Below are 27,904 nucleotides of genomic sequence, written 5' to 3'. Positions count from 1 at the left end.
GATGAATACTTCAGTGCTTCAAAGAGAAACATTACGTTATTTCAGCACTATGAAATCCATTAACCACATGTACAATAACCCCTCAAATTACGTATATTTAGCTTGTGCACATTCAGCTTTACACACTTAACAAATAAATAGGGGGTGGGCATCCAGGAAAAAAAGACTTTGGCAATCCCACCTGCCATTGAACCCAATGTGTTTTGACTAGACACTATTTTGGCTTTAGGCACGATCCCCAGAACATAACCCAATGTAAATTGCAGGCTTACTGTATTCCACATGCTTTTCTGGTCATTTTAAAAAAGTTGTAAACATAATATCACTCTGACATGAAAAATTCTAATTTTCATGCTACCGTGCTTAAGCTAGTGCTGAAGAGTTGGTTTATTTCACAGCACAACACGTAGAATTTTATCACAAAGATGGCACTACCTTTAAAAAGGTAGATATCTCTGTTATTTGAGTGACCACAGCTGTGGAACAAGAGCTTAAAATATTCTCATATATGGTTAAATATAAGACTTGGTCTTATATTTGCATATACACAAAACCATGGTTTAACACTATGTGGATGAGCCTCCATGAGCTCCTAAACAAAGTTTCAAACTCTGTTATTTATTCCTTTCCACTCCTGTTCCATGGCTAGAAGGACTTTTGCCAGGTTTGGTTTCAAAGAATCTCAGCTTGGCATTACTTTAAAAACATTAAATCATATACAGTGGTACCTTGGTTTGCATACGTCTTGGTTTGCAAATGTTTTGGATTACAAACACGTCAAACCCGGAAGTGTGTGTCCCAGTTTGCAACCTTTTTTTGGATTACAACCCATTTTTTAAATTACAAATTTTTTAAAAAAATTTGGAGGCCACTGGAGGCCAAGGTACCACTGTAATGGTTAGTTGCTAAACAAGCAAACTTCAAACCATGAATTTATTAATATGATTGTTTAACCAACCATTTGCCATGAATCACAGTTCCCAGCTTATACATAACAGTTAGCCAAGATTCTTTGAATCGAAACTTGGTAGAAGTGCTCCTCCCAGCTGCATGGGAGGACAGATGGAAGAGTATGCTAGCCTAGTGCTTCACATGGTCTTATAGAGGCTCATCCACATAACACAGCAAACCATTGTTTATCATTATGTACAGGTTGTTGTTGGGTGGGGGGGAATGGGCAGAAATTCCATACATAAGCTGTTTGGAATGTTGTACAGGTCCCCACACTCATCAGAACCTTTCTCAGAATGCTGCTCTTTGGTGATGTGGTGTTGGAAATTGACTGTTACTACTGTGAAACAAGTAGTGGTGGGGAAATAGCTAAAAAGAAAGCTGGTTTCATTGTTCCCTTCCCCCTCCCATTGAAAACTTTAATATCTGTTCTCAGTATTAATAGACATTGAATTTTATCCTCTAACTTAGTCGCTGATTTACTGCATGATCTCACATTTTTCCAGAGCTGTTCTTTAGGTACACTCTTCCATATCTATGAAATATGTCTGTATGTCCTGCTATTAAAATTTTGTAGACAACATGAGGAATGTGTGATCTGTTCCTCTGTCTTTCAGATTCTATAGAAAAACCAAGCTTGGGGGCTTTCAGGATATGGAATGTGTTCCTTGTGGTGACCCTCCACCTCCTTATGAACCTCACTGTAAGTGCTCCTGACAGTAAAATAGTATGATATTGAATTCAGGTTTGTTTGGGGTTTTTTGAACATGTACAGCTGAATTGAATTTGATAATTGAAACTGATATGCTGTCACAAATACCTCGCCTGGAAAAGCAAATGGCATATCACTAAAATAAAACTGCTTGATAATCCTAGCCTTTTAAAAGAGGCTGTCTAGCCTAGGCCCTGCTGATTTCCCAGTGCACTGTCCCAGGTTCTAACATGGGACAATCACTAGGCAGCCCTTCTCCAGGCAGAACTGGTACTCGAGAGCCTTGTCCCTTGCAGAATGAGGCATAAGCTTCAGCCACAAATGGATGAATAGTGTACAAGCATGTTAACCAGTAATTGTTTCTCTGAGTGGTTTCCCAGCCCTTGTTCTTGTTGACCTTGGCTCCTCTTCACTTCTGAGCAGAACAATCCCAGATTTGAAGCTGAGCCTGGCAGTGGGGATAATCCTGGAGTTGTTTGTATGCCCTTTCTTCCTTGTGGTTTTAATGGATGCGTTCTCTTTATGGCAAGAGGAGGAATGAAATGGAGTGCTGTGCAGAAGGGCATGGCTAACCAACTGGAACTGTGAATGGCTGTGTCCCACACTAACATTTTGCTATGGGTCACATGTGTTATATTTTAATGTTGACATGAACCAACAACGCCTGTAGTTCTGTTTAATAATGAGTTCTGGTATCAAACTATCTTTCTAGTATTTTGATGCCATTCATGGTGCAGTTTTCTAATTTGTTTTTCTTTGTGTGAAGAACAGTATACACAGGTGCGATATAAATAATAAATAAAATAGTAATGTGTGAATAAAATAATGCATTTTTAGTAAGAACATATAATGTTTTGCATAATGCTTCAAATACATTCAATACATTCAAGTATTAGGCATACATTTGTACACTGCTAATTCTTTATCTCAAATAGATAAAAGTTGCAAATATTAAGGTTATGTGGCTATATAAATTAATCACAATGTGTATGCTTTGGCAAATTTTTGTTTGCTCTTGAATACAAGTTGAGGCTACACTTCCAGAGTTAAAGTCCCATCATATGGTGGGGCATTAATGAGGACTACAGAATGCTGGAAGCAGTTGATTATTACCCAGCTGGCTATAAATTTCAGGGCTAGCTTTCATCTTCACTCTCTCTGTAGACCTCTTTAAAACATGGTTTAAATATTTACTCATGGAAAAGCTGCTTGTGAGTTGTTAAAAGACCATCAGAAAGTTGAAAGGATTTTGTAATGATCAAGTAAGGGGTGTAAAAGGCCAAGAGAATTGTTATCGTTCTTGGGTAAACTTTATAGGGTAAACAAAAAATTCTGTGTCATATGATAATGGCAACTGAAGCCTATGCATAAATTCATTTAAAATAGCAAGTCCAAATATTTGCATTTACTTACAGAGAAATTTGATTGTACAATGGCAGTGCAAGATTTTAAGCAGAAATTAAAACAATACTAAATTAATGTACAGTATATTCAATTATTTCTGTATTGAGAAGAAAAAAACTTTTAATAAAGGTAGGAAAGTGTACCAAAAAACCTTACATTAAATTTTACTCAGTTATCTTCTGATGGGTTTTATTTATTTAAAACTTTTTAAAATCAGATGGAATTCATTACAACAAATAATAATCAAGCCCTTGTTAAGTCTTGGCTCTCCAAGACTGGTTGCAGAATGTTTAAAAAATAGCAGACATTAAGCTCATTGAGAATGAGAGCTGAACAATTTCACTGGCAGTACCTATTTTACATAGCTTATTTTAGTCAAGATGTGGGCTAATCTTATTTTCACCACCGATTGTCCAAAGCTGTATAAAACGTTTGCTCTTCCACATTTGCGTGGACAGGCGGAGACCCCCCAAGCCCCAGGCGACCCTCGGGAGGAATAATGACACCTGACAATGTGTTACGGGATTAAAATTGTCCACAACTTTATTAAATTCTCAGATGTAGGAAGGCCTTGGCTTAGGCATTGGGCGTTTTTCCCTCCCAGTCCCCAGCCGAGGATCTGGGGAACATCAGGGTTATCCAAAGTGTGTGGGGATTGGGCTGACTCTGGAGAACATCTGTTCAAGCAGAGAGTCCGCCTCCCATTTCGCCGCATTGTAGGGGAGAGCACTAACAACCCATTGGCGTATGGCCAGTGCCTCCCCTCAAAATAACCCCTTTAACAGGGAACCCTGGGATCGCCCCCCCCATTGAGAGAAGACAGACTAAAGGATTCCGCCCAAGGCCTACAAACCACCAAAGTTGTGACATTTTGCTACGGGGAAGGCGGAACCTGCCAATGCAGGGAAATTCCTTCCCGATCCCTCAATGTCGACCATCTAGGACCGCAGCAGCACCTGCATAGCTGTAAGGAAGAAGGTTAAACTGTGAAAGAAGGTATAAACTGAGGGAGGACAGGGTGGGGGAAGTTCAGGAGCCGACTGAGGACCAACAGGTAAGTTACACCCTCTATTGTGAGTGTGGGTGGTCCTAACTCTACCTGGCCAATTCCGTTGGCAACACACACCCCAGCCGGGATTGGCTGATTGATGAGGCTAGGCGGAAACCTCCAGGTATCCAGCTTGGGTGGGGTGTGTGAAGCCAGCTACCTTGCCGGGGGTCTAGTAGTCTCCGGGGGGGGGGGGGGGAGCTGCTTGTGACCACGCAAAAGCCGCCCCCCACTTAATGCGGGGAGCCATCATTCTGGATTGCTTCATGTTTCAGTGTCTGGAATAAAAAAGCATTGACTTTCTGCAAGATTTTCTGACTAAACTATAGCAATGTTTTGAACTTTAGGCCAGAAGATGTTTTCCTAACACATGGCTCTTGCCAAAAACAGCAGCTGCATGTCTAGTTTCCTGGCTCCCTGTAACTTCTAGTACAGTTTCCCTGTTTTCACGACATCAAGACATTGTGTGTTTCTCTATTCCATTGCTTTTGACTGCTGGTGGTAAAGCCTTTTATCTTCACATAATGTGTTTGCAAGACATACAGTTTCAGAACACTATTTTTATATGAAGCAGTGATGTTTATTTTTCCCAGCATTTTGAATTCTGAGGTTGATATGTATCATCTTGTAAACAAATGTTTTGCCAGATATTAAGTATATATAGCGGTTTTAGTGAAGGTAAGCTTGGCATGCAAGAGAGTTTTTAGAAAGTTGAAATAACAATATTAAGCAGTTTAATAGTGTGATGTTAGCTTCAGATCTTTTGCTCATTAAACTATGAAATAAGAACGTTAAACAAGTGAAATCAGTTTGATAACTTAGTTTAATACAAACATCCTATAAATGAATTTAACTACAGGTTTTCTCTGATTTTATCACACCCTTCTTTGTTACCTTACAGTGATTATATCTTTTATAAATGAAGGTCATTTGCAGAAGTATCATAAATACAATCAGTTGCAACTAAATTGAATTTTAAAAGCGTGCCTTGTCATCACTAATAGTTTAATTATACATCATTAGTGTTTAGTTATACGAGGAATAAATGTCACCTCAGATATTGTAATCATATTTGCCCTTTGTGTGATGTAGTAGCTAGGGTTGCCATATTTCAAAAAGAGAAAATATGAACACAAAAGTTGTTGAGCTTTGAGCTTTTTTTGGCAAAGTTGACAACATATCTGTTGCCATTCATCCAGATTTTCCCATTTCTGCCTGTACACTGCTTCCGACTGCAGTAACCCTAGAGTTCTAGGACTAGGACAAGAACCTGGGAGATCAAGTTTCTGATTCCCATTTCACCATATTTCAATCTAACCTACCTCACAGAAATGTTGTGAGGATAAAATGGGGAGAGGGAGGACCTTTACAGCACCTTGGAGGAAAGGTGGAAAATAAATATTGCTTTATATCAGTCTGATTAGAAGAGAGTCTTCACAACATTTTATGTCAGTTACTCTGCTGTTCTATCACATTCAGGTAGGACTGCATAGGTTTGTATTTAGTGAGATGCCTGGAGTGGAGTAGCAGTAGTCTTATATTTGGGCTGCACTGAATTTTGGAAGAGTCATATAAAGGACTATAGACCTTTCTTTTAATCCCAGCTTATAAAATCAATCAATATGGCTCTTATTATGCTTTTAAAAGAGTGGCAAAACTAGAACTGAATTCTGTAGCCCCTATTCAGAGACAGGCCTCTGCTTGACCAGCAACACTGATATACATGGTACAGTTTCACTATTCATTGCAGTGTTGCCAAAATTTCTATGCGCTCCTTCCTGGGTGGGTGGCAAAACAAGGTAATGTAAATAGTGTCATTTGACAAAGACATATTCTAGAATCGAGTTTTATGGAAAGAGCTTCACAAGTTTGTAGTTTTTGTTCACAGCGACTGCAAGTCAGAAATGAAAAGAAAGCTTAGATGTCATGAAATGTAAGCAACACACTGGGGGTGTGGGTGTGGGTGTGTTTCCCAAAATAAAATTTGATTGCCTTGGAGCAGGTTTGCTTCCCTCCACTGGGCCCATGGCTGAGCCATGGTCCTTAAACATTCCCCCTTCCATCTCCTTACCTGATGAATTGGCTGGTTGTAGCAGCAGCAAAGGAGAAAAGGGTGACATTTTTTCAAGCCTCTCTTCTCATTTCCCTCAATCACTTGTCATCTAAGTGACAAAATGCAGTGCACTAGAGGATCATGCTCCATCATAGCTTCCTCATGCTGTTAGCCAGATTGCAAGGTGATAGTGGGATGGTGTGTGGTGCAAAGTGAAAAGTGAAAAGTGTATTTCTTTCAAGGGCTCTTAAAAGCTAGTGGAATGGGCTTTTAAATGTTTATTTTTAGAGGGGTTTTTAAAATGTGAAACTGAATAAATAAATTGAACTAGCAATGCTATGAACTGCGCCATGGGTCCTTCAGCTTACATAGCATGTCCTTTGTCGCAGAGCTGTAGACTTTCCATGCTGGCTGTTCATGGATGATGCTCATTTATGTTGCATTTTTTCTCCAGCTTCCTTTGGATCCATCTGATTGTACTATGGGGGTTAGGAAGCAGGTTTGTATTTGATTAGAATTAATTTTACTAATTGCAGATAGTAGAGATTGAGATACTATCTTTTAGGTGACATTAGTATTCCCTTTTACTTTCTCCTGTGACCTGCCAGTCATTGGTGGCTTTATATTTTTCTCAAGGAAATAAGGCACAATGAATGGCTAGTTTGTTCACTGTACAAACCTCCCTTCCTGCTAGTGTTTACAAAAGGTCTACAAAAGCCAAAGACACGGCCTATTGTCTCAGGGTTTAAATAGGTAAAAGGTATTCTTAGAGACTTCTGCATTAGCATTAATCCTTTTGTATCAAGAGTCGAGAAAGAAAAAAAGCAAAACTAATATTACCAGTAAAGGAAGGGAGGAAAATGAGTAGCTCAATGCATTAAAGAAATAGAGAAATAAGTAGTCAGATGGGCAGGGTACAAATAATAAATTGTTGTACTTAATTGTGCACAATTAATAACAACAGCAGAAAGAGAATTTTCCATTTTCTTTTCTTCCCAGTGTTTTGTTATAAGCAGTTTGTAGCTAGTTGCTTTCTCCATATCAGTTGGTACACACTTCAGAAGCTTGTAATGCCTAGATTATAGCTAGTTCATCTGCCTGGCCTCTCAGAGCTATCAGGCAGAAAGAGGTGTGAGAGAGCATTAGGCAGAAATAAAATGTTTGTGTCTGTATAACAGAAACATGTTCAAAACATTGGATGATGTTTTACTCACAGACCCATTGAAATTAATAAGCATGCCTAAATTAGGTTCATTAATTTCACTGGGTATGCTCTGAGTCAAACTAAGTTGGATACTACCCATTCCTACTAGTTTCTTAATTCTATTTTCTTTTTTAAAAATACATCCACGTTGATTTCAGCTGGACACACTTTGAAATAAATGTGCTGCCCAAGTCTTTTTGTCCCCATTATTTCCACCAAACTCCCTTGTTAATAAGTAGTCATGTATGGAGGCTGAAAAACACAAGTCAGTGCTTTTCTTTTGACAACTGAGGTCTTTATTTATCATGCATCATACTGAGTTGCCTCCCCACCCCCCACCCCAAATTTTGTGTCTAGACTGCTCCTTCCCTGGAGCTCAGAAGTCCTCTGAAGCACCTCTAAGACAATCAGCTAACATATTTTTGCCACTCATGCTATTGGCTTACTAACTTGACTTCTTTCCCTCCAGCTTTTCTTAAATTTACCTTTAAAAGTGCTGTCTCAGTATTTTATTCTCTGACTAGGCCTCACCCTCCTGAGGAGACTCCAGATGACTGAAAACAGTGCACCCCAGAGATGTCCCATTGTGTTTATCAAGCAGGTTGCATACTCAGTGTTTTGCAAGTCAGCTCTGTACATGGTTATTCACACTACTTGATGGAGAAAAAAGAAAGATCGTTTGTATATCAAAGCTTTAAAGATAGAATATATTATTCCTGCTCAATCTGTAAAAAATGTGCCTTTTTCTGATGGGTACCGTATTTTTCGCTCTATAGGACTCACTTTCCCCCCTCCAAAAATGAAGGGGAAATGTGTGTGTGTCCTATGGAGCGAGTGCAGGCTTTTGCTGAGAGCCCTCCAGGCTTCAGGAAGCTATCCGCAAACCTTAGGAGCGCTCCCCAGCCCGCAAGCTCTGGGAGCGGCGGGAAGGCTGCGCAACCTTGCCTCCGCTCCTGGACCTGTTCTGGGGTCGGGGGAAGCTCGTGCTTCCCCCGCCCCAGCCCCACGGCTAAAAACGAAGCTGCTCACAGCCTCTCCCGGCTGGAGAGGTTGTGTGTGGCTAAAGAGGAAGCCAAGACAGCCAGCGGGATCCATCCCGCTGGCTCTCTTGGCTTCTTTGCTCTTTGGGGCTGGGGGGGGGAATAATTTTTTTTCTTTATTTTACCCCCTAAAAACTAGGTATTTTGTGTGGTATTCAAATATCTTACAACGTACCTTAAGCTGGCTAATTTCCAGTTTCTTTAGGAATATTTAAACTAAAAACTGAACTCCTCTTCTGTTTGAATAGCTATCCACTGACATATAAATTCAGTTATGTTAGATTTACTGTTTATCCATATTAATTACTTAGATACATATATGGAGCCCAGAGGATACATATAGGCCACAACAAATACCTGTCTTATTGCTCCTCTCTCATAAAGCACTTACGGCTATTGTGGCCTATCACGGGGTGTGGGGTATGATTTAACCTCTTCCCTCACAATATGATTAGTGAAATCCTAACCATGTCTACTCAGAAGTAAGTTCTTTTGAATTCAGTGGGGCTTCCTCGCAGGTATGTGTGTTAGTTTTGCGGCCTAAAGTTGTGAGAATCCAAGGAGTTTCAGTTGTCCAAATTTTTCCCATCCTACCTGTGAGTTTTGTTCTCAGGCTTGCTGTCATACATATCATTTTTATTTCTTGTTCTGGTTGTTGAAATGGTAGGGGTACCTTGTTTTGTTTTTATGTGTTGACTTGTCATTTTTATTTTTATTACGGATATGGACTTCAAAGGGGGAAGAAGCCTGGGCCTCTTTAGACCTCTGAGGGAGCCTAATTCTGTCTAAAAGGAGGTCTGTGCATGTCTCTGATATCCCAGCTCAAATTTCTCCATTCTGCTGTAAGACCGTAGAGCCACACTATTTCATGGTCAAACTGGAAGGAGATACGGGATGCGTACACAGTCCTTCCATTTCCCCTAGCAGGCACATCTTGGTGCATATAGCAAGGGTAGAAACATGAGTTTTATGAACTAAAAGGATTACACCAATAGTCTGTAATGTTTTAACTTTATGATGTGGAAAGGGTGAAGAAGGTGTTAATTTGAACTACAGGGATTGAGAATGTCAGTATTTCTCTTAACCAGCCTTCTGCACAAGTTAGTACTAGAAGCAACCTTTCATCTCTTGAGTCAATCCTATAATTAGCATCATTCTTTGCCAGAGGCTGAGTGAGTGTTTGTTTTAGGTATAATATGTCTGCAAGATATTTAACTTAATCATTACTTTTTATTAACAAAGAGCTAGCTGCTCAGTTATCAGATTTAAGTGAACTTGAAATTCCTCAGAGAAAATGGGATAATGATTGACCTATACTGTGTGGATGCTCTTTGCGGTCGGCCTTGTATATTTATCAGTAGGCTGACCCTTAAGGCGACTTACAGTATTCATGCTTTGAATTTAGAAAGCAGTATTGAAGGCTAAGTAGTGACTAATCTGCTAGATGCAGCTCATTGAACAACTAGATTGCATAGATCTTATCTACATCCATTCTGTTGGGTTTGTTCTCTGAATTTACTGTATTGTCCATCTCAGTAAAGGAGCATAATTTTTCAGTGGCATTTCATTTTTGTTTGCATGAGAAGCTAATATGCTTGAAAACCAGAAATATTATTTTGCTCAGGCTGTACATTTCAAATTGTTTAGTTTCTCAAGTCTTTCCTTCTAGAAGTTGTAGGACAAGGTAAAACCTTACTGGCTTCATGTGCATTGAACAAATGTGGCATCAACCCTTAGGAGCTAGTTTAGCAATGTGTTGTATTCATCTTTAGCTGCTAATATGTTGCCAGGTGTGCAGCAAGTCAGTAGAATCCAAAGTAAACTTTCAGCACTTCACTTGGGAGCATGCAGCAGCTTGTTCTGCCTCAGGAGCCCAGTGCGTTGGCTAGTCCTGGAACAAACACGCAGATCCTTGAAGAAGAACAAGTTTTCTAGGTGCTTTAAGGCAGGTGCAGAAGGCCTCAACTTGGTGTGTGGAGACTAGCAGACAGTGAGAAACATCTAACAGTATGCTGTAAGCAGAGAGGCAACACAGCAGGGAAGTAGCAGTTGTACTAACTTCTATAGGATATTGTGTCTGAGGAGCCAGCAGGATTACACCCAGGGCTCTAATATTTTTGTGTTAAGTTATTCAATATTCATCTGTGTTCGTTCTATTTAATCATATAAAATGTTCAGTGCTTTTTGCCCCCTATTTTTAGGGACTCCGATTTAAGAAAATGGGGGGGGGGGGCGAGATACTATCTGTGTACAAGACGAGCCCAGATTTTGAACATTATTTTAGAGGGGGGGAAAATAGTCTTATACATGGAAAAGTACGGTATATATATATATGTGTGTGTGTGTGTGTGTGTGTGTGTTTTAGGGTTTGCAAACACACAATACATTTTTATTTTCTTATGAACATTATTACAATTCCCTTTATTAATGAAAAAATTAATTTAGAAATAAGACTTCTAAGCGAACATAGTAGACAGTGGAAAGCATAGCCTGATGTAATAAGCAGTTGGCTGTGTTCCTTGAATGGCTTTGTGTGTAAAGTTATGTATACTGGAAAGTACATGGTCACAAAGGAGTGGAGGGGAAAGAAAGAGAAAATAAGATAAATTAAGAATTTGTGTGTGTTTTATTTCTAATCCAATATATGAATACTGTATTTAAAAAAAAAATAGCTGGGGAAATGTCAACAGTTCTGTATATTGGCAACTGCTTATATTATGCAGCTGGGATTACTTAGTATAACCACAAATATTGCTCAGGTTTTTTTTGTTTAAAGAATACCCTGCATTTGAGTTTACATCGAGATTGCAAAAACGTTATTGACTTGCAGAATAAAGAATTTTTATTTGAAATAATCCAAGAAACAGTCTGAAAAATATTTATTACTAATATTATGTATATACAAAGAAAAATAAAATGTTTCCCATCAATAATAAATCTATTTCACTACAGCCACAATTTCACTTAGTTTCATTTTTATAATGAAATAACAACTCATATATTTACTTAAAGAGAAAAGCTTTCCAGTGTTCCGTTGGTCATATTTTTTTCTGTTCCCTTTATGAACCTAAATAAAAAAGTAATATTGAATCATACCACTTTTATTATTGACTCAAATTGATAAACTATTCCTAACAAATTATATCTTAAAGTTCCAGAATCAGGCATGGACCACAATACAAAAGAGATAATCTGCAAAGTTATCATCATTGGGAATAAAAGGGCAAAGAAGAGTATACATCTTGCATGAACATACCGTACTTTTCAATATATAAGATGCCCCCTATTTTGGGGGACTCAAATTTCAGAAAATGTGGAGATGGCACAGAGTTGTTGAGATGACTACCCAGTGTGGTAGAGCTTTTCTTTGGGGGGGGGGGGGGATTGCCGAAAATCGCTCACCTGCACACGTCACAAAATCCACCTCACATCTGTCCCCTTGCTGGCAAAAGCTGCCAATCGCACAACCACAACAATCGCGTCAGCCAATCAACACCACCCATTGACACAGCAACCAATAACATGCACAATAGCCGCTAACAGCCGCAGCGGCAACCAATCAAACATCCACCCTACTCACTACCCATGTATAAGATGACCCCAATTTTTTAGCTTGATTTTTAAGGAAAATAACATAGTCTTATACACAGAAAAGTATGGTATGTACTCAAGGCTATGGGAATACCATGCTCTAAAGGCTCCTCCATGAGTCCCCTTCACTAAAACTGTGCTTTCTTTCCTTTTTTTAATGATACATTTACTAAACATGCATTTGTAATAAACTAAAACAATAATAACTGTCTTCCCAGTTATACCCCAGTCTGAACTACTTGTCCCTGTCAGTGTATTTTATCGTCCCTTTCGTGTTGGAGTAGCATTGGCTTGGATCCACAGTTGCACTTCCACTCATTGAATATTTCTTTCCCTGAGTGGAAGGAGCACCTATTTGATCCAGCTGTCTGTTCGATCCAGTCCAGCACTTTTTTGTTTTTATTTGTTTGATAAAGCTCACCCCAGTCTACTGACACTAATGAAATCATTCCATTAGTTTCAGTGCAACTAAATTGTCTTGAGTTCTGGTACACTGGTTTGTGGAGGCTGTAAATTTTGTAGTTACAGCTAGAAGTTTATGAAGAAAGAAGGAATTGGGAAGTATATGTGTTAAAAACATTATAAAAGTATGAACAGAGCAAGATGAATTATGTACTGAGGACTCATGAATCATCCCTTTTAACATATCCGGACAATATCCGGAGCTTTTGATCCAGGCATGCTCTGTTATTAACCTGAGCCGCCTTTCCCATTCCGCAGTTGTCTGGTTACTTCCTTTTCTTTCCTGCCCTTTCCATGTACCCCGGTCATTCCTTCACCCTTATTTTCCCCAAACATATATTTTTATTCTTCTCTTGCTGCCAGGTTGCACAGGGAATGTAGGAGCTCATAATAGAGGTCATCGCATGAAAATGACTCCTCACTACAATTCAGTACATTTTGTAGGCTTGGCATAGCAGCTTGTTTTTTACATGTAAGAGTTTTATAGTTATTTTACCATATTTTGGCAGTGCTTGGTCTCCTAACTAGCCATTATGACTACAAAGATCATTTTTCAGGAAATTATAGACTTTCAGTCTTGTCCAGGCATGCTTGTGGGAACAGGCAGATTTTACATGTTTTCAGAAGCTAATACGTTTGGGTTGCTTTCTTCTGATCTTTTGTCTCATGAAATCTTTGTTGTTTTTTGCCTGTGAAGTTGCTGTACTGATGTGGGCTTCTGTAAGCACTGCAATTCATGTCAGTTGCAAGAAATAAGCCTCCTCATGTCTGCAATGAGTGAACCCATTTGGGCTGGAGACAGATTATAGCTTGCTTCCAGAGAACTGAAGGCAGTCTCAAAGAGGAATCAATGGTTGTTGTGTGCACAGTCATCCTAGTTTACCACTGGTGAACAGGTTTTGCATATTTTTAAAGAAACCTCTGTGAACAGCGGTAATAATAGCTAGGCTACTTCAGTCATCCATCAGTCACAGGGTGGCATTATAGCAATAGGATCTGCCCTTGACCAATGTTCATTATAACATGTATAGAGACCAACTGTACATATGAAGAAGTGGTCTGTACATCTAAATATAAACGTGTAGGTTGGACATGACACTGCACCCCTGCACATATTATAGACTCTGTTAAATGTCTGATGAAGGCTAATGAACAAAAGAAAAATGTTTTTTATCTATTCGCCAAAATGTTGTATCCAACTAAGTTCTCAGAGGAGACACAACTGAAGTTAATGGACCTAACCTAGTCACATTTGTTAATTTCAGTGGATCTACCCAAAGTATTTACCGGTATATACCACCTTATAACAGCAAGACACTGTACAAATAACAATGAATACATAAATGAACAGAAAATGAACAATACATTAATATCCCAATAAAAATAAAATGCAGCCCTAAGCCAAAGGCTTGCTTAATTATTGACATGAAATGCCAGAAAGGCTTGAGTTCAGAGGTACATTTTTAACAAGTGCCAAAATATCCTCCCTTGCACATGTCAGCACTCCAAAGTCAAGTGATTCTGTAGAAAGCAGGCCACCAGAGAGAAGGCCCCCACCCCAATTGCTGCCAATCAAGATTAGCCCAGTAAGAGGGTCTCTTCAGCAATGCACAATGCTCTGACAGGACAGTAGGAAGCAAGGCACTCCTGCAGGCATCCTGGTTAATAATAATAATAATAATAATAATAATAATAATAATAATAATAATTTATTATTTATACCCCACCCATCTGGCTTGGTTTCCCTGGCCATTTGGTTCCAAGTTGTTCAAGACTTTATAGGTTTAAACCAAAATGTGAACTTGATCTGGTAACTTATTGGCAACCAGTACAGGTCCTTTAGGTGCAGTTCAATATGTGTTTGATAGAACACCTCCAAGTAACCTTGCTACAGCATTCTGCACCAACTTCAGTTTATGGGCCCAGCTCTGAGGAAGCCCCATATAGAGCACTTTAAGGTAGCCCTTTCCAGAGATTACCAATGCATCAGACACAATGGCTAGATTATTAAAGGTAAAGGTACCCCTGCCCGTACAGGCCAGTCGTGTCCGACTCTAGGGTTGTGCGCCCATCTCACTTAAGAGGCCGGGGGCCAGCACTGTCCGGAGACACTTCCGGGTCACGTGGCCAACGTGACTAAGCTGCTCTGGCGAGCCAGCACCAGCGCAGCACACGGAAATGCCGTTTGCCTTCCCGCTATAAAGCGGTCCCTATTTATCTACTTGCACTTAAGCGTGCTTTCGAACTGCTAGGTGGGCAGGAGCTGGGACCAAAAGACGGGAGCTCAACCCGCCGCGGGGATTCGAACCGCCGACCATATGATCGGCAAGCCCTAGGCACTGAGGTTTTACCCACAGCGCCACCCGTGTCCACAGATTATTAAAGATTATTAAAGAAAGAATATTAATAATAATAATAATAATAATAATAATAATAATAATAATAATAATAATAATTTATTTACACCCTGCCCATCTGGATGGGTTTCCCCAGCCACTCTGGGAGGCTTCCAACAAAACATTAAAATACAATAGTGCGTCAAACACTAAAAGCTTCCCTAAACAGGGCTGCCTTCAGATGTCTTCCAAAAGTCTGGTAGTTGTTTTTCTCCTTGACATCTGGTGGGAGGGCGTTCCACAGGGCTGGTGCCACTACCAAGAAGGCCCTCTGCCTGGTTCCCTGTAACTTGGCTTCTTGCAGTGAGGGAACTGCCAGAAGGCCCTCGGTGCTGGACCTCAGTGTCCGGGCAGAACGTTGGGGGTGGAGGCGCTCCTTCACATAGTTGGTATACCAGACACTGAAGCCACTTTGGCTTCCAGGAACAAATAAGAATTGAAAACTCTCAAGCTGTGTACCTGTGTAATCTAAAACATGCACATTACCCAACCCCCAGACCTGGAAACCACCCACGCACAGGAACTCAGTCTAGCCAGGATTCATTTTCAACTTATTGACCCTCACTCAACCCATTACTGTAAACCAGTACACAGTCTATAACAGACAAATAAAGCTGGGTATCATCAGCATAATGCGACCACTATGCTTCAAACTTCCATAGGGATCATTACCAGCAACTACATATGAACATTAAGTAGCATGGTAGACAGTATAGTCCCCTGTGGCACCCCATAATACAAGTGGCAGGGGACTGAGGTGCAGTCACTTAATGTTCTTTGATACCAGTCTAGTGGATAAGAGTCAAACCTCTGCAACACAGTGTGCCCAACTCCCAAGTCACACAACCAGTCAAGGATTATACCTTGGTCAATGATATCAAAAGCTGATGAGAGAGCCAGCAAGAGTTTACAGGGTTGAACTCCCTCTGTCCCTCTCCTGGTAAAGCTCATCTAAGTGACCAAGGCCAATTTAGTCCCAAAAGCAGGCCTAAGCCTGTGCCTGGAGCTGAGCTGTCACCACTCTCACAAGTGGTCCAGAGTTGGAGTTTTTAAGCAGGCGTCATTGCACTACCTTTTCAAGATGGCTGATTCCTTATTAAATGACACATTCATATAACTCCCTGGACCCACCTGGATAATACCCCCCAGCAAGTACAAATAAGCAATGAAGGATCAAGACAGCAAGTTGGCTGAACAGATATAAGCACCTTATTCACAGCCTCAAGCCTCAATCAATGAAAAAAATTCTACAGTGTCTGAGCAAATGGTGCATTGGACACTTCTCAATGGCCTGTCACAACTGTGGCATTGAAGTCATTACAGAGACAAACAATTTTGCCCTTGAAAGTGCCTCTGCATATTTGTCACTCATGCCTCTGAGGGCTGTAAAGCCTCACGTACCAAATCAGTGTCCATTGCTTTAGACCTAGAAAAGCTCTGTTGGACCACTTAACAATGCAAAGGAAACTAAAAAGTAGACCTTTTCAGTCTGCAGTAGCATGCAATGATTGTGTGTGTGTGCGCGCGCTCTAGCACACATTCAGTCATCTTTGCAGCAAGTCCTTTGCTATTTATATTCAAGCCATCTTTCGGTCTGATTCATTGCCTGCAGCTCTCCAGTAAACTAGTTTATCTATTATGAGAGAGAATGCTTTTCAAGCTACTGATCTCTTAAAAAACACTATTTTGTGTTTTAATACTGTAACATTTTAATTAACAACAAGAAGAAGAGTTCATGTTTGCAGAACGGAGCTTTCCAGCTCCTTCCATTTGCAGCCCCTTGCATGCCCTGAAAATCTGATGCTGGGGCTTGAAAGGTCCTTGGGAATGGTATGGGATGCAGGCAAATTATTGCCCCTCCCTTACATGAATTGAGGAACAACTTCAGATCCAAGCTCTGTTCCCAGCTTTAAACATTTTCAGCCCCTGTTGTTTGTGGCATGCTGAAAATAATAACCCCCTTTATTTCTGGCCACTCCCTGAATGGCCCAGATCATTAGTATTCAAAGTTGCCAAAAGGTCCTTGGATGAATTCCTTCTGAGAACATTGATCTCCATTTGCAGCTTAAGATAAAATGACTCTTGGAACATCCCAAGTATTTTAATAAGTTTCCTTAGCATGGAAAATATGCATGTTACACTCATCAGCTGTGTGGCTTATGAATCCTTCTAGTTGTTAAGTATCTGTGCATACAGGCTTTCAAAGCTAATACATTTTCTGTCTTAGATTCTTTTTCTGAACTTTTTTATGCTGTTTCTTCTTTGGGGTTAACTTTGTGGCAAAATATCTGAACATTTTAAAAATGAAACTTAAGTTTTAATAAATGGTGATTTGTGATAAAGAAAACCTGTGGAAAACATACTGTGGTGGACTCTATTTAATATGCTAGATGTAGAAAACCTTTAGCAGATATACTGTTCTAATTGCTGAAATATTTTATTTTTCATTTATAACCATTAATTACTTAATCCAAACCAGTGATGCAATCAGTAACCTGATCCTGGAAAATCTGTGCAAACAATAAGGCTTGTTGTCTTGGATGTACCAAGAAGTTACCTTTTTTTAAGCTAAGCACATGAGAGGAAGGAGAGCAGGGTTCATATTTGATACATCAGAACCATCACTAAATACTCTTTAGTTCTATGATGGTGTAAATTGGGCAAAGCTGGTAGGAGACTTTGTCTGCTACAGTGTTGCTGTGAAAACATGTTTAAAAATTCCTATTACATCAGAAAAGCAGAGAAGAAAGCAAATACATATTTTAAGTTCTGCTCACTCAATAGAATTTGTGCTCAAAGGTTTGTTTCCAATGTATTTGATATTTAAGTAGTTGCTTTGTGGCTTGGCTGATTCTTCATTTATATCGCTTAATCAGTGGATAGATTCTATGGCATGAATTTTCATATAAGTTGATTCTACAATAGAACATGCAGTTCTTATACCACTATAGAACTGTATTTCTCATAACGTTGTTGTTATTACCCTCTATTACTATTATTATTACCTGTCCTTCACCAGAAAGTCCCAGGGAAGGGTTACAGCAATATATAAAATACAGCATTAAAAACCGTTTAAAATAAATTACAGTCACAAGTAGTTTGAATCCTAATAAGTATCAAAGGCCAGAGTAAAGAGGTGTGTCTAAAGCATGTGACAAAAACTACAATGAAAGTACACCTCTTTGAGAAGGGAATCTGCCAGAAAAATTCCTTCTCCTGGGTCCCCACACCCCAGACCTCTGAGAACAGTGGAACTACCAAGAGGGTCCTACTCTGGTGAATCTTAAGACCTAAGAGGGTCTTTAGGGAAAGAAGTAGGCTTTCAGATATTTGGGGACCTAAGCAATTTAGGGCTTTGAACTGGCAGCCAGTGCAGCTGTTATAAAACAGGGGTCATATGAGTTCTAAATACAACTCAAATCAGTAATTGGACCACTATATTTTGGACCACTTGAATTTCTGAAGTAACAAGGTTAAATCCAGGAGCACCCCCAAGCTGTTTAGAAAACAGTTATGTCAAAACAACTAATGTCTGGCATTACATTTATGAATAAGCTGCATTAAATATGCTCATGTTATATTTGTTGTTGAGGATGTTGTTCCTCTAAGCACTAAGTGCTTCTTGGATGTTCCTTGCATCTGATTTCATATAGCTAAAAAGTATATGTACTTATCTTTATTTAGGCACTACAAAAGTGAATCTGGTGAAAATCCCATCAACTGCTTCCAGTCCACGAGACACTGCTTTAGCTGCTGTGATATGCAGCGCACTGGCAACTGTACTGTTAGCTCTCCTCATCCTTTGTGTTATCTATTGTAAAAGGCAATTCATGGAAAAGAAGCCAAGCTGTAAGTTTTCCATATTATATGTTTAATAATGTTGCCTTTGTTTTCTTTGCCTTTAAAACCAATAACCTTTTCACCTGAATTTTCATAATGAGCATCTTATTACACTTTGGAGCTGATTCTCAAAGCATTTCCTTCACCTTGAGTGATTACATCATAGACAATAATTGATTGAAAGGTTGTTGTGTTGAATCTGATGAACATACGCCCAACCACCACATGTCTAGATGCTTGTTAGTCTTGCCTGGCATGTGGTGAACCCATTCACAAGACTACACATGCATCAAAAAATGACCCAAACCAAAATCATGTGTGAAAGATGTTCTTTAAATTAGCAATATCAAATAGCAGCAGGTGGACCATAATTTCCTATCAGGCAACCAAAAGTAATCCATGCCTGGATTTTTCTTATAGGGAAAAAAGCAAAGAACACTTGGTGTGTGGAGTGCCTCAGGGTGCGATTCTCTCCCTGATGCTTTTTAACATCTTTATGCGCCCCCTCGCCCAGCTTGTCCGGAGTTTTGGGCTGGGTTGCCATCAGTATGCTGATGACACCCAACTCTATCTGTTGATGGATGGCCATCCTGACTCGGCCCCAGACACACTGGCGAGATGTCTGGAAGCTGTGGCTGGATGGTTACGTGGGAGCCGGTTGAAGTTAAATCCTTCGAAGACAGAGGTCCTCTGGCTGGGGCGGGACGATATGGGATTGAGGAGGCAACTCCCATCTCTTGCAGGGGTGCAATTAGTGCCAGCACCGTCCGTTAAGAGTTTGGGTGTAATCTTTGATACCTCCCTCTCTATGGAGGCGCAGATTACAGCTATAACAAAGGCGGCATTTTTTCATCTCCGCCAAGCTAAGCAGTTGGCCCCTTATCTCTCTCGCCCTGACCTAGCCACTGTGATCCATGCGACGGTCACCTCCAGACTGGATTATTGTAACTCGCTCTACGTGGGGCTGCCCTTGAGACTGACCCAGAAACTCCAGCGGGTGCAGAATGCCGCGGCGAGACTCCTTATGGGGTCTTTGCTGCGAGATCACATTCATCCGGTACTATACCAGCTGCACTGGCTCCCGGTGGAGTACAGGATCAGGTTTAAGGTGCTGGTTTTAACCTTTAAAGCCCTATACGGCCTAGGACCCTCGTACCTACAGGACTGCCTCTCCTGGTATGCCCCACAGAAAAACCTACGGTCTGCAAATAATAACATCCTCAAGGTCCCAAGCCTCAGAGAGGTTAGGCTGGCCTCAACTAGAGCCAGGGCCTTCTCGGCTGTGGCTCCAATTTGGTGGAACGCTCTGTCACAAGAGACTAGGGCCCTGCGGGACCTGACATCTTTCCGCAAGGCCTGCAAGACAGAGTTGTTCCACCAGGCCTTTGGTCAGGGCGCAGCCTGACTCCCTCCTCTGGCAACCTGCACAGAATTTTGCTTAATCGGTTGCCATTAATTTGATTTTAATTAATTTTTATATGAAATATTTTTAGAATGTGTGATTATTTGATTGTTTGATTATTTGATTATTGTTAGCCGCCCTGAGCCCAGCTTCGGCTGGGGAGGGCGGGATATAAATAAAATTTATTATTATTATTATTATTATTACTTCTTATTCAGCAACTTTTGATTGCTTTCAGCTCTACACTAGAATTGGGGTCTACCCTGTACTTCTGGTTGGAAAGAACTTCAGCTTTCTTCTTCTGCAAATGGTTTCTATTACACTTCTGCCAGACTAGGGCTGGGTACACGCTATACCTTTAAAGCACATTTAAAGAATTTTGGTTTAAGCCTGTTAAGAGTTGCTGTGAATTGTAACTCTGTGAGGGGTAATGTACAATACCCAGAATTCTTTGAGGAGCAAAATGCGCTTTGAATGTGCTTTAAAGGTATAGTGCATACTCAATCTAGATAGTTACTTCACAGTGCTTTAGAATCTTAACTGTGGACCCAAAAGCAGAGAGATCTAAATGATTCATAATGAAGTGCTTCGTCACTGAATAAATTTTGTACATGAATGTGAAATTATGCTGGTTATGATTAGAAAAAACTGTAAACAAAACCGAGACAGTTTAACCATTTCAAATGTCTTTTCTATTCTTAAGGGTCTGTGCAATCACAGGATATTCACTATGAAGGCTCTGAGCTTTCATGTTTTGACAGACCACAACTTAATGTGTATGCTCATAGAACATGCTGCCAATGTCAGCAGGACCCATCACAGATATGTCGTAAGTACATTCATTTTGGGTGAGGTTTATGGGGAAAGGGTGAGTGCAAGCAGCAGGGACATAAGAGATAAAGAAAAAAGTTAAAAGATCAAATTCTGAAATTATACTCTTCATAGCAGTTTGAATCTCTGTAACCAAACATTGCTACATGGATCTCAATATTCTAACATAACAAAAACAATTGGCATTCTACTTCTGAGTGTACAGTTCGCTGTGTAGATCCTCAGGAGCATATTTTTACCTGCCTTACATCTTAAGCTTTCCTAGCAATTACATTCTATATGAATATAGGGAATGGAAAAAAGAAAAATATTAACACATTTCTTCAGAGGCTAGTGGAGAATGCTGTAATTGCAAACGGTATCTGGCAAAGAAATCATAATAAAATTGTAGCATATAATAGTACTACGTAAGTTACTGGCAAGCACTTTAAGAGACTGTGCATTAGATTTTCTTCTAGCAGTTAAGGATTGGAATTCAGCTTCTCTTAATTAAAGAAGAAATTGGGTCTCTGGTGTCTGATTAAAATGAAACTGAAAGTTTGCCATGTTGAGACAGCTGTTACGTTATATGCTACAAGTGGAACCTGCAGCAAAATATTGTAGTGTGTGGTTCTCCTGCACAGGTTTCCAGTTACTCCATTATTTCCTCCTTTTCCCTGATTTTCAGTCCTCCCACACCAACATTTAGGCAACATTCCATGCCCATCAAACGTGCTTAGTCCTCATTGGACTGTTGTTATTGCTTTGCCAGTGGCGGGGCAAGGGAGTTTTTGTACTTCTGTAAACTTATAAGATATACTACATAATTTTGTTCAGGGGTATCTGGTTAGTGCTGCCACTTTAGCTATGACCTGGCTATGGTTATGCTTTACAATCATATTCCCTAAGTGTGGCTAAAGAGAACCTTTAAATAGTTGTGTACATGGCTCATGTGGTCTTTCATCTAGAAATGGCTAGGTGTCATCCTTCATGGTTGTAGACAGAATAACACTGAATGACCTTCTGAAAAGAAAATCCAATATGAAATTTTAAAATGTTAAGATACTACTTTTAAGCATACGTAGGGATGTAACTGGCATCAAAGACCTACACATTGTCAGAGGCAGTTGTGAGCTTTAACTTGTCATAGGTGACCAATTTTATGTAACTCATGCTAATAGTATCCTGCTTCCCACCCCCCGCCCCGCAAAAAGTGTATACAGTGGTACCTCGGGTTACATGTGCTTCAGGTTACATATGCTTCAGGTTACAGACTCCGATAACCCCGAAATAGTACCTCAGGTTAAGAACTTTGCTTATGAGAACAGAAATCGTGCTCCGGCGGTGCAGCAGCAGCAGGAGGCCCCATTAGCTAAAGTGGTACCTCAGGTTAAGAATAGTTTCAGGTTAAGAACGGACCTCCAGAATGAATTAAGTTCTTAACCCGAGGTACCACTGTAGTTGTTATAAGCAGTGGCTCTGCTTGTGCATATGAATATTGTTGCACATTGTGTTCCAACACATGTTCCCAAAAGATCTTATATCTGTTAAGATAAAAGTTTTATTTATTTTTAGGACCAGTGCATTTGATTCCATCCCTGTGCTGTGATGAGACATGTAGCCTGGAACACAGCTGCCATAGCTGCCCTTTTCACTCTCGGAATACACTTCATGAAAGGTAATTCAGGGCCTTTCTTTGTGTCCACTGCTAACTATTCTGTTCTTATATCCTGTAATAAGTATTAAATGAACTAAAAGAGTGAAGTGAAAAACTTTGAATTGACACATGTTTGCTGCCAGCTTTGTGGAAAATTCATATTCATGGCAATATCATTATTACTTTTGCTCACTAAATGAAAACTGGTTGTGGGCCACTTTCTGTGGTGTGAATGCTAGCAGGTTAAAAGAAGTTAATGATCTGTTTCTGGTGGATATCCATAGACCCCTTTGAAGACCCTGAGGTGATTTCTTAGTACTTGATCCATCAAGTACTATGCTTACTCATTCTAACAGACACCTTGCTTGGAAAAATGTTATTACCAGTAACTGAAGTTCTAAGAGTGTTTCCAAACAATAATTTTCAGAATTGCTTGCTGACTCTGTTGCAGACATCTTAGCGCAATGTAGCACTTCTGTTGCAAGTCTATTGCATATTTGCACCACTAAAGCCACATGATTTTGTCATGTGAGAAAATACAAATCTCTTGCTCACCTTGCTTTGCAGGCATTTGCAGCTGAGAGTGCTGCATGAAACATGGTTGCATATCACAGATTTTGCCATCTTTGAACAAAATATTGTTGGGCCCCACCTGCCCTTCTTCCCCCAACCCACACTTCTGTGGAGCACACCTTCTTCCATTACATGCAACGGGGTGCAGGCCTCCCCTTCCCCTCCAACTGTTCGCAATACATTTCTGCCTGCCTCGCCTGCCCCGCATCCCTACTCACCTGCTTGCCTCTCCTCTGGGCCTGCCTCTCTTACCATCTTGCCTACCTGTCTCTCCCCAGCTGCCCTGGTTCAGACGCACTTGGAAATGGCGCCAAAAGTCAGGAGGAAAGCTGGGAAAAGAGGGTGACACTTGGTGGCTGCCCAAGGGGGAGAGAGCGGTGCTAACTTGCATAAAATATTGGAGGGGCTGCCCACCCTAAATTGGGGGAGCTGAAGGGATCAAGATCCCATAGAGTTGACACCTGCGAATCACGAGTAACATAAAAACACTAGTTCTTACTCTAGTTCTTGATTTGCAGTGTTACTTTTTGAACCTTATTAAAGTCGTCCTTTATTTCCTGTGACTTCTTGCAGGAATTCTAATTCTGTTGGGGAAATGATTCCAGCATTCCTCGGTTCTCTTTCTCATTCAACCTGTGGAGATCTTTCAGATGCCTGGCCTCTTATCCAAAATCCAGCTTGCTGTGATAGTATTTCTTTCTGTGAGTCATACCCTGAGCTAACGGGAGAAGATGAAAATTCTTTCAGCCTAGAGACTGAAAAAACAGCCATTGTGGATTCAGATAACGAACAGGATTTAAGGGTATTCATGTCTACAACGTCTCATTTTGGAAGCTTGACAGAATCAACTGAACTTTCCAGTAAGAGTCCTTCCAGTATCACTGCTTCATTAAACCAGTTCTTAACTGCTGAACCACTGTCAACAACAGAGCTTGACAAAACAGTTAGTGATTCTATAAACTGATGGCCAGGTAAGAACAAAACCTTAGTTGTCTACCAGGTGAAGTACTATGTAGTATCAATTAAACTTTTACTAATGCTATCTAGGATAGTTTGTAAATTGTCTAGTTGAAATTGGTGTCTCAGAGATCCTTCACTAATAATTCTGCCTCCTCTTGTATATATTTTACATGCTTTATAAAAGCAGATTTATGCAAATTCCTAACGCTTTTAAAATCTTACTCTGATTTGCATAGCCATTCCTATTAAAGTCAATGACCACAGCTCCAATCACGTGTTCACAACTAAGAGCTCCCGAGGAGGGCATGGATCATTTCTGTGCATCTGAAGTTGAACTCAGCTCATCTGGATGAGCACTGGTTCCACGTCACTTGCATATGGATCTCCCTTGCTGTTTTAAAGTCCATATTCCTGTTTTGAATTGTTATCTTGTATTATTTTTGAACAATACTTAAGCCCTTTATATCAATATTATATTTATTATAACTTTAAAAAGAATGTGACTGTATAATACATTTGCAGGCTTATAATGTGTAGGACCTGAATTTAAATAAGATTGTGACAAGATGGCGGATTTAGGAGGGCTGCTGCGGGGATTAGGCTGATTCCTGGACAATCCCACCAGCAGGACAGAGACGGGATGGGGTTGTCAGAAGACACTTTGAATATCCCCAGAGGGAGCCGGGGAAGCAGTATAGACTTGCTCTGTGGGCTGAAAATAATTTTCTTCCCAATGTTTCTGATTGGAATTGACTGGCTGAAAGTACTTTTCCTATTAATTGGAATATAATTAGTATGCAAAAGCTTGTGTTCAGCAGTAAATAATAAAAATGACAAAGGCATCTTCTTATGACAGTGACATCTAGAATGTGGCCAGTTGTAGGTTTTGTGCATATGGCTAACCCCTGCTATCTTGCTCTCTTTTAGGAATCTAAAGGACCTTTCTTGGCAGCCTTTAAACTGAATGCTTCCCAACGTGCTTCTCTTTGAATGCTTGTGGGTGGAATGTGGCCTGGATCTCGATGTTACAAGGTTTCAGAAACAGCTGAACTATATTGGCAGCATTTCAAAGCTCTCTCAGGCAGTTGCATTTGAAATACAGCAGCTGCATGAGAAAACTTCAAGGAGCAGCTTGGTAAAAGACCAAAGGCAGATCCATGCTACTCTGTCCCTTTTCTGAACAGCAAGCTTCTGTGTCTCATTGACACAAGGAAAGTTTGGTGGACTGATCTTACTGCTAAGCAGATTATGTAAATATAAAGAGCAATAGAATTGTGTGTGTGTGTGTGTGTGTGTGTGTGTGTGTGTCTACTAATAGCAGGTGTTTGTTTGTCCATTTTTCTGTTGGCAAAAGGAAGCATTTAACAGGATTTTCAACGAGCTGTACTGTCAATACATAATAGGCCAAATATACAACAGTAAAAAGAATCTAAAAATAATAAAATGAAACTTCATTGGGAACTTGGGATCTGCCTGTTACAGTACAGAATGCATAAATACTTGTGTGGAGAAAACATGCTGTGAAAATTGCAGAACTATACTAAAGTGCTTTTTTCACAGCTATTTACAGTGCAGTCCTATGCATGTTTACTTAGAATTCTAAGTCCCACTGTATTCAGGGATGAATATTCCCAGATACATGTGCAGTTCTCATGTGGCAGCAACTTTGCTTGCCAAAAGATGTTAACTCCAACTCCCAGCCAGATATTTCTCCCATAATTTTTTTGCATTTCTATGATGGTGTGCTAAAACTGTGGGTACTTTGGCAGGAAAGCTAAATACTTTTAAGTCCTATTGATTTCATTTGAAATGCTTTTGAGTAGTGCTGACTCTCATAATAATACCAGGAGGACTTGAAGTGTTTGCTTTTTGTTTTAGTTTTGGCTAAACTATATCCTGTATATTTTTTAAACTTTGAAACAAAGAACTGAGACTTTTGTGTTATATTTAGTGGAGAATCCTTTAGTATCGTTGGAAAAAATAAGGCTGTATTCCTGTATACACACCAATGTGGGAAGCAAGCCTCATTGAATCATAGAATCAGAGTTGGAAGGGACCTTGAGGATCATCTAGTCCAACCCCTTCCGACTAAGCATCCATGACAGAAGGCCATTCAACCTCTGCTTAAAAAATATGTGTTGTTTCAAGCAAACATCCAATGGAATTATACTATGTTAGAAAACTAATGTTACAAAATTCACGTTTTTATACGATAGTGAAAACCTGCAAATAATACGTATACTTTTTGCATGAAGAACCATATATGTGTGTAAACTTTGTAAATAAAATAATCCAATGTGCATTTCAGTATTCTGCAAAATGGTTAAGACTATGCGTGGAGACTACTGTTTACCTCTAAAAACTGCTTTCAAAAGGCCTGTGGTATGTGCCCCATTGTAATGAAGATCAAAAGTTTGAAGCAAGAACAGGATTTTAAAATGTGCATATTGTGTAAATGCAGTTTACAAAATGTTTGATTCAACCAAATTGGTCTTGATTATGTTGCCTGTGGCAAGCAATTTTGTATATGCCAATAGAAAACATACACTGAATTTTTTATACTATTTGCTTTCAAACAAAAATGCTTTCCCAATATTCTTTTACATGCAGGAATTCAAAGGGGTGGACGAAGACTGTAAATTACAACTTTGTGTATACGTTTATATATTTTTCTATTTGTTAATAAATAGTCATTTAAATACTATTTGTATATATGTGTGTGTTTCAAACATAGATCTTCACCTAACTAATTGTTATATTTTAGAAACATGTCAAAGCACCTCAGTATGATTCTGCCTTCTTTTAGTGCATTTTTATTTCTTTAGGCTATAAGACTGATCCATGCTTCCTTCGTCACTGCTTCCAAATTTGAAGCAAAGCAAGGAGGGGAGAGGGAGGTGCTTGTCTCTTCTGCGTCAAGATGCACTCTCTCCCTCAAATATAGTAACCTATCTGTGCACATGCGCACCCACAAACTGGTAGTGACGATGGATAACTAAGTCACTTAGTGTCCTGTGTTGTCACTTTGGGTGAACATTTGAAACAATCCTGTGTTCCCATTTCTTCAGCTTGTGGCCTTCAACTGCTTTTCTCAATTAGAAACTTAGAAGAGGACCCGTGTCTGCACATAAATCATTGTCATACAAAAGCAATGCAGTTAATGAGAAAATTTTGTACAAAATAGTAACAGAACTGGTGTAATGCACAGCCTGGTCTCCTTGAGCACAACATTACATCACTTTAAATGGAAGGCTCTGCCTGGGAGCAGGTGCATTCACCTAACAACTTTAAGGGTGTGGTAGCAAGCCCACCAAACATACAGTACTAACTGAACCTGAGTATTTCTTGTCACTGAGGTGGGCCTCTCCTCTGACCACCTGCTCCCCAGCATATAGATCAGTGCCTCCTAGGCCCCTTTCTAGGAACCAGTTCTGAACTCTCGGCCCATTCCTCCCTCCCCACTGTGACCAACTCAGCCATCTCTGTGGAACTCGTGACAGCAGTCTTCACAAGTCTTGCCCCAGGCGCCTTTATTTAAACAAGTATATCCCGTGAGAAGATCTACATAGGAGCCCCAAAGTGTCTGAAGACCCTAAAGTAGCATGTAGAATCATAGAACAGTAGGGTTGTAAGATGCCAATAATTTGAAGACTATTGCAGCAGATCTGCTTCCATATCATTCATAGATGCACACAGTTATGGGGCTCTTATGAAACTCTGAGCAAACAAGTACAATCCCATAATGAATTCACGCTTGCCTATACATAACAGTAACATCAAATGGTGCCTTGCATATCTGAA

At 40.0% G+C, this 27,904-nt stretch overlaps 1 protein-coding gene across 10 annotated transcripts in view; it reads left to right on the top strand.

Annotated features, from left to right (window-relative positions):
• TNFRSF19 (TNF receptor superfamily member 19) overlaps positions 1-26,807 on the top strand; it is a 52,548-nt gene extending 25,741 nt beyond the window's left edge. For 6 of the 10 annotated variants that reach the window (XM_083737059.1, XM_083737063.1, XM_083737060.1 and 3 more), the window contains 6 exons: positions 1,569-1,654; positions 18,546-18,710; positions 20,807-20,932; positions 22,489-22,591; positions 23,717-24,114; positions 25,031-26,807. In XM_083737059.1, the coding sequence (XP_083593185.1) occupies positions 1,569-1,654; positions 18,546-18,710; positions 20,807-20,932; positions 22,489-22,591; positions 23,717-24,107 (871 nt within the window). In that variant the 3' untranslated portion in view covers positions 24,108-24,114; positions 25,031-26,807. The remainder of the gene's footprint in view (positions 1-1,568; positions 1,655-18,545; positions 18,711-20,806; positions 20,933-22,488; positions 22,592-23,716; positions 24,115-25,030) is intronic. The other 4 variants (XM_083737065.1, XM_083737066.1, XM_083737064.1 and 1 more) reach the window with 1 other exon arrangement.
• Positions 26,808-27,904: the final 1,097 nt, after the last annotated feature.

Source organism: Podarcis gaigeae (genome assembly GCF_964106915.1).
Source record: "Podarcis gaigeae genome assembly, chromosome: 4".
Taxonomy (NCBI): domain Eukaryota; kingdom Metazoa; phylum Chordata; class Lepidosauria; order Squamata; family Lacertidae; genus Podarcis; species Podarcis gaigeae.
Note: the sequence above shows the minus strand (reverse complement) of the source record. Positions and strands in the feature narration are given on the sequence as shown.